The sequence below is a fragment of the Acanthopagrus latus genome, chromosome 22 (assembly GCF_904848185.1).
Source record: "Acanthopagrus latus isolate v.2019 chromosome 22, fAcaLat1.1, whole genome shotgun sequence".
NCBI classification, from domain to species: domain Eukaryota; kingdom Metazoa; phylum Chordata; class Actinopteri; order Spariformes; family Sparidae; genus Acanthopagrus; species Acanthopagrus latus.
The window spans coordinates 5,127,130-5,142,441 of NC_051060.1; the positions used below are offsets into that span (position 1 = coordinate 5,127,130).

A 15,312-nucleotide genomic window follows, 5' to 3' on the forward strand; every position below is an offset into this window, starting at 1 on the left:
AAAAAAAACATTATTCATGCATGCATTAGGAGCAGGTGAAATACTTTTTTGGAGCGATTTCTACAACTGGTAAGAAAAATGCCATTCAAACTCAAATAAGAGCAAATAAAATGAACCAAGACTCCTGAAAAACACAACAAAACGCGGGTTTCTTTATTTAAGGAAGGGGACTTTCATCAGACGGGCGTGAATCAACAAAGAGCAAACATTTATGGGTAAATAGAGAGAGCCGCCAGTGCTTTAACAAGACGGTCTGAACCGGTGCACAAAGAACATCAGGCGGGTTGTTGTGCAACACGTTCCGTTTAGTTTCTCTCCTGCATCATTACCTCAGTTAAAGAGGTTTTGTTTTGATTTGTTTTGTCTGAAATCTTCAAGGAAAATCCGCCGTAGGCTCAGAAAAAAAAAAAACCTTTTTGGTGATCCAATAACTGTATCTATATCATATGGTTATCGTGACAATCTGTATCTTAGATTTTGGATATGGTTATATGGTGATATGACACAAGTGAAGAGGCATCATTCTCTGAACTCACCAGACTGTTCTACTTGTTTTGATACTTGTCTGACATTATTTCAAGGTCCTTATTGCCCAGCCCCATTTGAACTCATAAATGTTTGAATGCATAAATCAATATTTGCTTTGGGCTTGTTCTGGTGTTGTTAGGCAGCTTTAATAATGCATGATGAGGTTTTTTGTTTTTTTATTTGAATTTGTTGCTTCGGAAGTGCTGCGCTCAAATTGAGAAAATTTGACATTGTTTTATTATTTCATTCTTGTGTATCAAAAAATGATGATTAAGATTTCTCAACATTTTTTACTCTTGTAACATACTGAAAGGATGATATTTAGCTATTGATTAGTGAGACATCAGTGGGATGGTTCGGTAATCAGCTGGATTTACAGAGAAAAAAACAAAACGTGTGATTCCACATCACAGATCTTATAAAGTAAAAAAAATCCTTTTGTGGGTATTTTAATGGCATTTTAGCATTTGTAAGTTCACTGAAAACAATTACGAAACTGCAGTCGGGGACATTTATTAATTTTGCCTCACAAAAGTGCTCTCTTTGAATTTTTGACGCACCAAGGTCTGGGGTCTTGGGTGAAACTGGGAGTCTGTGATGAGTCCCTGCAGGTTCTGGCCGGAAACACATATGTTGCAAATAGCACTCCTAGCCGTTTCATGATCGTTTTTTAAAACTTTAAATCAACACTTAAACTCAAGCATGCACCTATTTATTGTGGACCATCAGTCTATGAGTGCGAAAGTATGGCACCATTGCAGTGGCTGTTTGTCTGTTGTTTAACATTGTCGGGAGACTAGCTCAGTTTGTGAGGTCATATAAATACTGAGTATTCTTTACCATTGAGTATAGCGCAGTTATGGGGAAGAGCCAGGCTAGCTGGTTAGCATGCTAACTTCTGTAGATATCTCTGAAATAAATGGACCTCTGGGGACAGTTTGTGATCAGCAAAATGAATAACAATCTTCACCAATTAAAAACTGCCTGTTGGAATCTGTTGTTGTGCAAAAGCATTGATCTGTTGAGGCTGCTGGTCAACACTGCAGACCTACCAATACACTGACTTTAAGCTAATAAACATTATGTCTAACATTTGGATATATTGACTGTTTTCAAATCAGCATTTTCTTTTCTGCTGTGCTTTTGAAACTGGTCTGCCAGGTTATGACAAAACAGGAAGTGGACACAAACAGTCTGGGGAGAGGTACATTTCTGTATTACCACTGCACTGTGACATTCTCAGATACACAAAAGCATCCAGAGTGAAATGCTCTACGGGCTCTACACAGCAGAGGAAAAGTGGGAAATCATACAAAGCACTCGAGAGGTGAAGGAAAGATGAAATAAATCAGCATGCATTGCTGCCCCTGACACAAAGATGTTGAAGCCAGCGCTCCCAACATTCACATCAAGATCAAGATGAAAAAGAGTCGCTTCAAAAAAAAAACAATAGAGGGAACACCAAATCACCTTGTCATCCTGTGAGATACGAGACGGAGCAGTGAGGAGACATACAGTGCATCGTTCATCAGTGAGTACAGCACAGAGCGCCATGCTGCCAACAGCATTTGTGTTAATTACTGATGCTGAAGGTGTGACTCCCTCCTGCTGAGAGTCCAGTTAAAGCACAAAGCTGAGGGTCGTTTGCAGGTCGTTGTTTCACCGAGACTTGACAAGCTTATTTTACTTAAGTAGCGAAATAAAGCACAATTCTCTGAGGCCACTTCTCGGGAGAACACTCGTCCTTACATCTGATACAAAACAGATGCAAGGACAAGTTTGTTGTCTTTCAGAATGCCTCTGTCCTATTGTTCTCCTTTTCCTTTCCTGACTGACTTGTGTGTACTTTCCAAGAAAATGTGATTACTTGTGTTTTTTCCAAAGACGATATCTGATTTGTCTGTCCATTGTTGGAAACAGTGTTTGTATTCTTTAAACTCAATTTTACAATGTTTTGTCAAATACAAAACATCTAAGACAGATTTTTGAACTGATCATTCAAGATGTTTTCCCACAGGTCACTGAGAAGTCAGAATGAAGGAAGCTTGGTTTATGTCAAAAAAATATTGTCCAACAAATGAGTGTAGAAAAACGAAAATATACAGGGGTCGTATAAAGGATTATTAGACTTTAGAGTAACTGATTGTTGCTGTTGAAAACATCAGATGAATATAAAATATTTACGTTGAAACTAGGATCTATATTATTGAGATTCAAAACACCTAAATGCCAATAATGCAGACAGTTTAGATTTAAATATAGCTGAGATCTTCTTCTACAGTTTCTACAAACGACACAGAGGAATGGCACTAGGCAGCTTTAAAGTTTATATTCCCAGTACATCACTAACACTCAGAGCCAACTGGTGTGGAGTGGCCACTAAACTGATCTCAGACTCCCATTTCAATCCCCTGAACCATCAGGGTGAAATCTGCTTCTTAAACTTCATAGTTCCGACCTCAGTTGAAAGCATACTTCTGCTGTTTGGACTGAAGGGGAACTTCAGTGCTGGAGCTGCCATCCATCTACATTTACATTTAGGGCATTTAGCAACTTACAGTAAGAGCAGTTTGGGGTTCAGTATCTTGCCCAAGGACACTTTGACATGCAGCTCAGGGGAACTGAACCAGCAACCCTCCAATAACAAGACGCTCTACCTCATGAGCCACAGCCGCACCAACCTATCGATCTATCCATTCATTATCTTCTTGGGGTCCATTATGTTATGCTGCATTACATTACAATCCACTACATTATGTCATCATCTGAAGGGTAAAGTATGTTACTTGTTAAAGTTGATGTTAAGATCTTAATCTGGCCGTCGTGTGCTTTTCTTTTCAAAGAAAAACTAAAGAAATCATTTTTTGCAATACTTTTCTTCCTTTTTAAAACCAGCATTTTGCAGGAATCACAGCGATGAGGTAATGCTCTGAGGCTAAGAGATCCTTTATCGATTTGTTTGTGAGGAGGGTTCACTCTGGACAGATTTTAGAAGCCAAACTTTGGAACAAAACTGAATTTCCACCTTTAAACCTCCAGACGACAGAGCAGCTTCTGTTCTCAGCTCTTCCTCAGCACTCCACAATAAAAAGGGGGGAAAAAAAATGGTTTTAATTTTACGAATCCGACTCAGTAACAGACATTAAGAATGACTACAATAACTCTCTAGAGACAGCCAGTGTTCTCGCTAATGGTCTCACTTGTTTATGTGGGTCATTTAGAGGCATTAATATTAAACTGAGACCATTTAAAAGCTGAACGTCGTACTTTACATCACTGTTTGGTTGCATTACATTACATGACATTACATCAGTTCTTACGCAACTACCTTGACTTAAGTTTCCCTCCCTGTGCTCTCTGTTTATTCGTGTTGTTTTTCAACTGCAACTGCATTAAAGTTGATCACTGTCAAAGTCTCGTCTGTTTCAAGAGAATATTAGTGTTGTCTCTACTGGTCTGATACACCAGAGGAGATCCTGCAGTCACAGGCAGCTCTGCTCCTTTTGTAGCTGTGGGTGGGGATGTATAATAAATAGCTATGGAACGGGATATGCATTTAATAAAACAAATGATGATACATTATTTGGGGTTTGAGAAAAATGCAAAGACTTACAGAATAATTATTCTGTTTGAGAGGAAGTGATGAATTTAATTAGGAGTCTATATGGTTGGCGTTATGAGCCTCAGCAGAATATTCTTATCCACCATCTTCAGCGGGGACACACAGCACAAATCTCCTTTGCATGTTCCTCTTAATGGCGATAATAATTAATAACGCCGTGCTGCGGGGAAATGCCGTATGGAGCCGCGGTAATGGAATACTCGTGCATAATTAATCAAAGGCTGAAGGCAAAAGGAAGGAGCTCATCTCACATGACAAGGTTCTCTTATTAGAAGTCTTTGTGCCGCGCCGAGCCTCTCAGCCGGGCCGCTAATTAAAATGTTTGCTGGTTGAACGTAAGCATCTCAACTTATTCGGGAAATTGTTGGATTAAATAAGCAGAGCCGGTTCGCAGGCCGCAAACAGAACGGCGTCGGTGAAACATCCGAGAGGCTCTTAGCTGTCTTTAAAGTGGTTGTAGCAGAGCCAGCCTTCGTAATTACATACATATATTCAAAAGTAGCTTGGCAGAGGCAGTCTCTGTTTTACTGTCCGGGATTATGCTTGAGGTGAGAGAGAGAGAACAGGTTTTCATTGCACTTGCAAACAAATTTCCGGCAAAGCCAAGCTGTGAACTAGTTCCGATAAAAACAAAAAAAAAACCGTTGCTTTTCTGACGTTCTTTTTAGAAAAGTAGACACTGATATTCTTTGTCTAAAAATTGAAAAGTTGAAGCCAAAGGCAATAAAACACACCTGCTCCATGTCTGTGTCGGAGTGGGACGCTCATGGTGCATTCAGGTGCAATATCATAAACTCTTAAATCTTCTACAGTTTGTACAGCAAGGACGTCATGGTGCATTAAAGTGCACCGCCGCCTAAATTCAGAAGGTTGTTTAAAGAGAAATGCTTTTATTTTCCTTTGTGTTAATATACAGCAACATCTGTTATTACTTTCTTGTTCTTTCACTACAGCACTTTTATAATTAGATGCTAACATATTGACAATATCCCATTCATTTCCACATAAGATATTTATTTCTATAAAAAAAATGGGTGTTATCAACAAACTCTTCAGATTCTTCAACCCCAAGTAGCCTGTATCTGAATCATCTGACATTATGTTCTTCCTCATCGTGGCAGTGACGCAACTGTGCCATGCACTTTATACAGTTGTGTGTACTGTTGATCTTAAGACCTGTAACTGCTTTGAAATGGCTCCGAGTGACTTCTCTGAGTTGCTCAAATCAATAATGTGCTCTCTCAGATAAATGCTTAGACTTTCCCATTGTAGTGTTTGTGGTTGAGTCTAATGTGTGAATCAAACAAGGGTTCAAATGGGCCCAGAAAAGTCACCAGCTGTCATCAACCAGAATCACTGAACAGAAGAAGTCTGACTCACGCAACTTTCCATATCACCTAAATCAGTCATTGAATTTGCTGTATGTATATTTTTGATCCAGCAGATTTGGTCACATTTTTCAGACGGCCAGTAATTTATTCATTACTGAACCAAACTTCATCAGTGTTTTTTTGTGACAAAGCAGTTATCCATCACAGAAACATGAGAGCTGTAGCAACCACTGGAACTGAAGACTCCCATTGTATTGATATTCATTACAAGTGTATGTAAACCTTTGACCACAGCTGCATTACTCAGTGTAGCGACAAAGTGGTCTATGATAAATATCAGCCGGTATTGATGTATCCTGGATTTACATTAAGAGAAAACAAAGCACAGAAGAAGGTAGCTATTTGGCTATTTGTTTTTTTGTTAAGCTGCTATTTTGCGTCTAAATTTCCAGTTGAGACATAACGTCTTTCTTGCGATAGTAAATTGTTTCATTTCTGGCTTGATGACCAGTTGAGAGACACTGATCGACATTCTTCACCATGTCCTGTCATTTTATAGATTAAACAGCTAAACGACTAATCGAGATAATATCTGACAGATTACTAAGCAATGAACATGATCACTGCTTGAAAACTAGAAAACTATTGGATTAGTTCATCAGTGGAGTGGAGTATATATCTACATTTCTTATTAATAAGGGGGAAAAACCATTCCCTGTTGCACTGAGCAGCCCAGTCAGAGGATTTGCTTCTGCTGTTTCCACGTGCAAGTGATTACATCGAGCTACTGAGGCTAACGCAGAAACAAGTGATCAGAATCAGACCTGATGAATCCGTTCTGCAGAGGAGACACTCAACACACAGCACGAGGATGTGAAAGAGACGGTCGGACAAACAGTATGAGACGGGTGAAAAGACAAGTGAGCACCGAGACAGCGGAGGAGGTCACAAGGTGTGAACCAAAGGTGCAAACTGTCCTGCTTGCTGTGAGGAGGGAAACGGGAGCAGCAGGCACTCCATCTAAATTGAATCTAAAGTGTTGCTGAGTCAGGTTTAAGCAGGCGCTAATGGAGTCAGCAGAGTGGCTGTTTCCTTTGTTACGACCCGCCGGGCGACGAGAGGCCTCGCTTGTTGTACTTTTAGTTCGCCTGAGCTTGTAAGCAAGCTTTAGACTAAAGCACTGGGGACACAAACACACCGCAGCTGAAATACTAATACAATAAATTCCTCAGTGGAGCGGAGCAAAAAACACTTTAAAAGTTCATGAACTGAGGACAGAATTAGCATTTTAACATCTGCAGTGGTGGAAAGAACATTTACTCATGTACGGAAGTCCAATTCAAAGGTACGTGTACTTTACTTTGAATGCAAAACCAACACCAGTGAGGGAGTTAAAGCGTCGCGGTTCGGAGCTGAAGGCTGCTGACCAAGCTGCTGGATTTGACGAGTCTGGAGTGAGAACATGTTGGCTCAGGTCAGGACACTCAGGGGTTTTGCTGCTACCTGCTAGCCTTACATGTTCCAATGTGACAAGAGGCTCATGGTTAGCTAATGTTAGAAACCGTACGATAACCAGTTTATTGTTGCAGATGGCCGCCCACTACTGAGTGCAGTTCTGCTCGAGGTCTGTGCCCGTTAAAAATCAGTTTTTACTCACCACTTTCACCAAGTGCTTGCTCATGGGGGAGTGTTGAGTCTCTGTAAATTGATAAATCGAGGCGTGTGGTCTGGACCTGCTCAATCTGGAAAGTGTCATGAGACGACTTTTGTTTTGTATTGGCACCATACAAAGAAATGATTGACGATTTTGTCCAGCAAAATAGCCACACACTGTGGTAGCAGCTACCTAGTTAGCTATTACGTTTCCGCGTTATGGCAGGTGGCGGCCAGCGTTCAGGTGCAGTTGAAGACGCTAGAAATGTTTGAAAGGCATTTTTCTTTATTAGAGATATTCAGAGATATTTAAAATATATTTCTATGATCAATTAATCAGGAAACCCAAACAGCAATTAAGGTAACTATTGGCTGAAACCCCAAACTAATATATTAAATTGCTGTTTTTGAATATATTGATTTATTTCCTTTACTGAGGGAAGAGATTAACTTTGGCAGCCATTATGGAGCTCCTCAGTTTTCAACAATAACACCTCTTCACAACAAATGACCATGTTGTTAACAAATTACTACGCACTCTACAGCATCGTCGTCATCATCATCATCACCGTGCTGCCACTGATGCATCTGTATCTGCTCAGCTAATTGTCTTGTTAGTCTAAATCTTATTTCTACGACAGCAAACGCTGTGAAGCCGGCGGCTACCTTGAGTGAAGGTCTTTCACTTATTGTTTCTCATCACTGGAGCAGCAAGTGTAACACATCAGGGTTTGATTAGAAACTACAGCTGAAGACCAGACACAATAAACTCGTACAAATATCTCAGATTGTTTTATTTCTTCCCCTCTCTGTGCACTCTTGTTTTCTTGCTCTTCTTGTTACATGAACATATCTCAGGAATAATAAAACTTAGATTTTATGTCCTTGAATGTACGTTACTCTATTGCTCCATAAACCTTTGCTATTACTGAGAAAACAAAGAAAACAATACAAACTGCACCCATTCCATCAGCACCATTTTGTATGCTTTCTATTGCTGAATGTGGTTCTGTATAGATTGAGTCAAACGGAGCTGGGCTGCACATTACCTCTGGGCTCTTGCGGTTCTGCAGGATCTGTTTGTCCGTGTCTTTGGAGGCGAAGAAGCGAGTGCATCCTCTGTTCAGGTACTGAAACACACACAAAGAGACGGAGTGAGCAAATCTTCAGAAATTCACGCTCGTTTTCAAACTGAGACGAGGCGTGAAAACACATTTAGATTATTTGGCACGTCATGTTTTGTTTACAATCATCCTGGCATTTTTCATTTTTCCACGTTCCATCACGCTAAAGCACCGGAAAAAAAAAATTTAATTGAAAAAAAGTAATTTACAACTGCATAACTTCGCATAATGAATCAGTTGAAGACACATTTTCAGTACAGTCAGTGAAATCACCCCATGCAGTGGTTTAATCCCCCTTCGCGCATCAGTCAACATAGTTTACCCCTGTTTTTTATTTTTTTTACAGCCTCGGTCAAAACCCCAGATGAACTCAATAAAATCACCGTTACCAGAAAACGCTTTGCTCGAAACGTGAGGGAAAAGGAAGTCAGTGCGCCGCAATCTGGCATGACAGAAACAAGAGTTGCGAGGCGCTTTGGTGCTCACAGATGCACCATTTTCACGTCTGTGGGGGCGCCGTGCATGAGTGGAATACAACTGAACACCTGCGGGACAATCTGGACTGTGGAGTACTCTGGGTGTTGGATTTTTGATTTAAAAAGTTATGTTTTCAGCACTGACGAGTCCTCCGTTGCTCGACTGTCACATCTGGGTATGTAAATATGTACAGGTCACTGGTTTAACAGCTGTCATTAACAACAACAACAACAACGGCTTGACTTTATCCTGGTGGCTTTCCGCAAGGTTAGGCATAGACAAATTAAAATAATTCGAGTTCCTCGTCCAGCTCAAAGTGCCAGCCTTCAGTGATTTTGCAATTAACAGAAGACAGACGGGAAAGCGGTGGCCTTAAGGTGAAAGAATCGAGCTAGTGACCGGATGGGAAGGATCAACTCTGTCCCGAGTAAACCCTCTTCCAACACAAATCAATAGAGGATGAAAGGATAGAAAATAACCCCAGACAGAGTTTCATCTGGTACCAGTCAGCTGATCACAGGACAAGTGTCTGGTGGGAGGATGGAACACTAAACTACCTCACTCATCTTTTAAGTGTTTTTTGCACACAGGGGTAGGAGAGGAAAATATATTCTCTATACTACTTCAAATCAAAATTGTGACACCCCCAATGTATAAACTGTTGTCCCACTGCCAACAGCACTGGCAGAGTGAGATCGGACTAAACTATGTGAAATCAACACCCTCGTTACGGTCATGGTCTGTCGGACGTAAACACTAACGGATGCTGACAGAGAGCCTGCTCTAAGATGCTGATCGGGTCCATTACCTTGTTTTTGTTTATCCATTTGTTTCATTTTGTTTGTTGAGGAACAATAACCCCGCATAAATCCACCCAGTGTAAGGAATAAATTGACCAAAACCAACTTAACGTCTGAAAAGGGGTTTTCAGTGTGGTCTGCACGACGGAGAAGAACGGGATGTAGCATAACGGCACTTTCGAACAATCTCCCTTTGTCACGGTGGAACACTCGCTCACAAAAACTGATGGGAGTATTCGTGTGAGGAAAGAAAAAACGAGAGCTCGAGAGACTCTGTGCACTTTCACGTTTGTCAGACTCGTCGGTTTTTGGAATGTAACAATCAAACCCCCAATGTGATGAAACATTCTGATCCCCCTCCCCCCAAAAAAATAAAACGTTCCTCTGAGTGACAGCCTTCACATCTTTTTCCTTGTTGAATGAAGCGCCAATCTGCTTTTCTCGCTGGTTGCAATTGTTCAGTTTTCCCTCTGAAAATCAAATTTGCATTCACACAAAAGCGATCCCGCCGCTCTGGTAATTGACTCTGTACCAGTTTTAATGGCGCACTCCGCCAGCTGTCCTCCCCGGTTTATGTGCACAGAGTGGAGGTAATGACAACAACCTTCCCAGGTGTGTTTAGACAGGAGTGAAGCGAGAGATTCCTGTTGGAGAGGTGAGTCCTCTCTGCGCAGCAGATGGACATAAACAAAAAGTTTCATTACAAGGCTGGCCGAGGGGAAGCCTTCAGCCTCATTGAGCCGTCAGTCTCGTCAACACGCTGCAGATGGGACACGCTCGGGCTTTTTTTTTTTGTTTTGTTGTTCCTCTTGTTTTTCTCCTCTGCAAACGCTTGATCAATCGTACTCGTACAAAACAGGCCGGTGTCGCCCTCAAGGCTCCTCCGGCTCCCCAAACACGGAGGAGGAGCCACTGTTTACTCCTCGACGCAGAAATACTGGACTTCAACTCTGCTGTGTTGGTCTGATGACCACCGCTATGAGATTTAATGTGAGATAAGAGACTAACATACGACCATATTCACTATATCCTCCGTTCTTTCCACTTTTTATAATTCATCTTCTGCTCCTTTATTTACTTCCTTGGTGGCTTCCTTTCTTCTCTCTTCTCTTCCTGTTTATTTCTCTCATTCCTTTGTCCTTTCAGTCAGCCTTTCAGTTAGTTATCATTTTTCATCAAATACTGGATCAATTGTTTCTTTCTGTACTTTCCCATCCTCTTTTTCTTCTTTTTCTTTTCTTTCTACATTATTTTTCCCTCCTCACTTCCCCCCTTACATCTTTATTTTATTCTGTTCATTTCTTCAAGTTTTCTTTCTTTCTTTCTTTCTTTCTTTCTTTCTTTCTTTCTTTCTTTCTTTCTTTCTTGTTATACTAGTTATATCGTGCTGCCATTCCTTCATTCTTTCTTTTTACTTCACTTCCTTCCTTGTTTTGTATGCATCACTGTCTTCTTCTTGTATTTCTTCTGTCTTTCCTAGGTTATGCCTTCTTGTCTTTTCATTTCTTATTCTTCCCGCCTATTTCCTTCCTTTTGTCGTGTCTGTCTATCCTCAACTCGAGTCATAAATTTCCCAATATGGTTCTTTCTTTCGTTACATCCTTCTGTACAGTGCTGTTCTATTCCTGCCCCACTTATTATACCTTTTTCCACATTTGTTACCTTACTTTCCTCCCTCTTTCTGCTTCTCCACATTGTTCCTTCGCTCTTTCCTCCTTTACGCCATCATATTTTTCCTTCTTTCATGCCCTCTTTTTGTCTTTCCTTCCATTTTTTCATTGTTGTGTCGTTAACACTTTTCGCCATTATTTTTTTTTCTCCTGCATTCTAATGTTCTTTTTTGTTATTCTGTCCTGCTGCTATTGTCTTTCTTTCCTTCTCCATTGGCCTTATTTCTTCTTTTCTATATTTGTTTCCTTGTTTGATTTCCTTTTCCTTACGTCACTTATTTTCTTCGTTCTTTTCGTACTTTATGCCATCATTGCTTTTTCCTCTCTTCCTTTCTTGTGTCCTTCCTGCTCTCCTCCTACCTCCTTTCCTTTAACACTGATTACTTTTCCTCTGCAGTATCTAATATTTTAACCCTGTAAATGATCTGAGTTCTTTTCCGAATGCTGCAGATACACAAACTACTCTACAGAGGAGTTCATCATAGCCTCTGAGCTGGGTCCTCGACTGTTATAATCACTGAATCTTTTTTAGTTTCCCCACCAGCAGAGAAAACTGTAGATATATGAAGCCATTAGAATCTGCTGAACAGACCACAGGAGGTGTAATAAGCTTCGGGGGGAGTGCTGACGGAGACCACAGGGCACGTTAAAGCCCGAGAATGACGCAGGTGAAAAGAGACAATTGAATTGAGGGGCTGCCTTTAAAAAGGGATGACTCTGTGAAATAGAAGGTGTCTCAAAATGTTTTGTTTTCTCCTCCAACAGAGGAGGAGGAGGAGGAGGAGGAGGAGGAGGAGGAGGAGGAGGAGGCCAGCATGAATCAGCACCTTTCCGAGTCAGATGAGGTGATTTCAGCCTAAGGTCAAAAAAACAAAGACGCACTCCACTGCATCTGTTTATTTCGTCTTTGTTTATTCCGAATTTTGTTTGACTTATAATCAGATTTTACTTGATGTTTTTTCTAGCTGGACGCACCCAGTTTGTGCAAAGGTAGCCAAGACCTCAACTTGCATTTTGTTTCAAGAAGCCTGCCGTCGTATTACATGTGTGCCTCTCAATGCAAGTATCCGTATTACGTAACTGCTCCACCTATTCTGTTACTCCCTGAGCCAGGTAAGACCGTACAAGTACAGTCACTTGAACAGAATGCTCAGATTCGAAACTTGCAGGAGGTCAATTAATCAACAACATTAAGTCCCAATGAGAAATATAGCACATTAAAGGAGCAATCTGTAGAGTCTGGGACGAAATGTTAGTCAGAAGAGAAAGATCTTCATTAACTAAATTTTGTGATGCCTAAACAAACTGTATAAACAAACTCTTGTTGTTTTCATGACTGAATGAACTGAATAAACAAACTGACCTTTCAATTTCACACTGGTTAACTCTGTATATATGTGGCGGACCCTGACACGTTTCTAGCTTCAAACAGTGTTCTGGGACCTTATTTTCCTCTTAAACAGCTTCTTTATGAATTTCTAGAGTCTATTTTTACCTCATTTATATTGTAAATATTGAAATTCTGAGTTTGAGTTTCTGCTAACTACATAGTGCACCTTTAAGGAACCGATTTTAGCAGCTGATATCGGCCTACTGCAGATATATCGTCTCATACACGAGGGTTTATTGTAATAGTTCCTTCCTCTCTTATGTTACATTACGGTGTCACAAATTGTTTGGTAACCATATGTATATGATTGTGAATATGATTATCTGCTATAGAGATATCACAAATTGTACTGTGTCATTTGGTGCATGTCAACGTATATGAAACGTAAAGCACACAGACAGTTTTTCATCCAGCTGTGTGCCTCCAGATTTAACAGATTTATGGGTCTGAATTTTTTTCTGTCTTAAATTAAAACTGGATTTGTTATGTTTATCACAGTTGCAGGGATCACTTTTCATCTTGTATTGATGAACTTCTCTTTAATCTCCCTCCACATTTGCTGCCGTCACTGTGCCAAGTGCATCTAGTAAATAATTTTACAGTTTACTATCTGTCTATCTGCTCTAGAGAGAAGAAAAGGTTTCCTTCTAAAGAACCTGGAAACCAGCTTGTTTCTGTATATTAAAGTACAAACTGTTGTACTAAACTGTGAGTGTTCCTACTGATTAAATCTTTAGTGCTGTGACAGCCGAGATCAATACCAGCAGCTGAAATGTAACAGCCATTATCAGAGCATTACCCAGCTTCACTGCAGCCATCACTGTAGATTTCTCTGTTTGTAACTGGAGTTGGACAATTTATGTTTAATAGGAAACAAACCTGATGGCAAACTCTGGCGTTTGATCCCACACAGTACAGAGTGAGGAGAGCAGCCAGATGGGCTGCAACTTTAATGAAGTTCTGCTGCCAGAGACAGCTGGGCTCCCTGACGGCTCAGTGCTGCCCTCTGCTGTCAGTTACGGACACTCGGGTGTGAGCAGGAGATGTTCAAAGTGTGTGTGTGTGTGTGTGTGTGTGTGTGTGTGTGCACGTATGTGCGCTTGTGTGAGTGTGTGTGCTTCTATTGCTTTGTTCAACATGTGTAAACAGCCACAGTAACAGATATTCAGAAGCCCTCACCAATCCTCCTGGTTTGTAGTAGACTTGAAACAAGACATGAGGTGAGTAATGTTCTACATCTGTGTGTCAATATGTCGAATAGCTGAGCGGCTCACAGTGTGACTCTATTAGCTCTGATCACCTGTGGCATCATCATTATCATCATAATCATCATCATCAAAGAAGAAAATTTATTTTGAGAATAAGTGTATAAGTTGGACACTTAACATTTTCTTTTGGTTTTAGTTTTCACTATCAATTTTATGTTGTGATAACACTCACTGTGTTTAGCCACAAAAACCACCTGCTGTTGTCACTGCAAGCACAACTCGCTATGTCTCATTAAAATTACCAAGTTTTGTTGCCACAAAATTAACTGGAAAATAAAGGACACTGGGAGATGTGAAATTTTGTCCATGATGTCATAAATAATAATTTAAAAAAAACAAAAAAAAAAACACCCGGGGTGACATACTGAATTTAAAGAGAAAGGTCAATAGTCTCCAGCTACTTCAGCTGTTTAGGAGAATGTTTTTCCATTAAGTATATATGGCCATGGTTTAAGTCAAATAAACCTGTACCAAGCTTCCCTCTGACAAGGTAAAAGCTTCGTCACCAACAGCTTCAGCACAACGAGGTGCTTTGAAATTGCTCTTATCTGATAAAAAGGCCAGATGAGGGTTGTGACATCACATCTCGATCACACAGACACAACTGTCTCCTCCAGATGTTGTTGAACCGTCATCAGACAAAAACAACACAGACAAATCCTCTACAAAATATGTCTCTCTGATGATACGATCATCACTTAAATTAAATAACTGAAGATGGTAATTCACATTTGGAGATGAAATCATTCTCTCCACCACCTGCTGTTTCTCTCAGATGGTTAATTCATATTTATATTTATACACACTGTGCTCAGTGACTCATGCAGACCTTACTGTGATTCTTTCTGAAAATATTCTTGATCTGTATTTAACAGCCATAAGGACAGAGTATATGTACAGGGGTCACAGTGAGGGTTCCTGCCATTAAGTAAATGATAAAAAGTTATTTTTCCAGGAATTCCAATGTTTAATTAGATGTAATTCCCATTGAAGCTGTTTGTTGTGGCAGGAAATAACACAGAGAGGAACCAATAAATCACCAAGCGATTTTGATGCTAGCGTGCCAGTGCCTCCGCACTCCATTGGAAAATTAGCTTCCCCGAAAACGAAACTACGGTAAATCTTAAAAGTGCCTCTTTCGTTGTAATTATGCATTTACACGAAAGTTTGACTCATATTCAATCACAAATAAAGCCTCGGTTGCTTTTTGGCGAGAGTTTCACTTTAAGCTTCAGGCAAACATTTAATAAATCTACTGACGATTCTCAAGATGTAAAACTAATGTCTGATTCAGCTCCTCAATATGAGGCACCAGCATTTTATATTTCTGGACACCTGTGCATTGTTACATATTGCTCAGTAAATGATTCTGGAGACAGTTTACCTCATTTGCTGCTCAAACATGAGATCAAATCATGACAGGAGAGAAAATTGTGCAGATGTGAAAGA

At 40.3% G+C, this 15,312-nt stretch overlaps 1 protein-coding gene across 5 annotated transcripts in view; it reads right to left on the minus strand.

Moving 5' to 3' along the window:
• Positions 1–15,312, minus strand: part of myo6a (myosin VIa) — a 144,302-nt gene that overhangs the window by 92,390 nt on the left and 36,600 nt on the right. For all 5 annotated transcript variants that reach the window (XM_037085794.1, XM_037085793.1, XM_037085792.1 and 2 more), the window contains exon 10: positions 8,184–8,264. In XM_037085794.1, the coding sequence (XP_036941689.1) occupies positions 8,184–8,264 (81 nt within the window). The remainder of the gene's footprint in view (positions 1–8,183; positions 8,265–15,312) is intronic.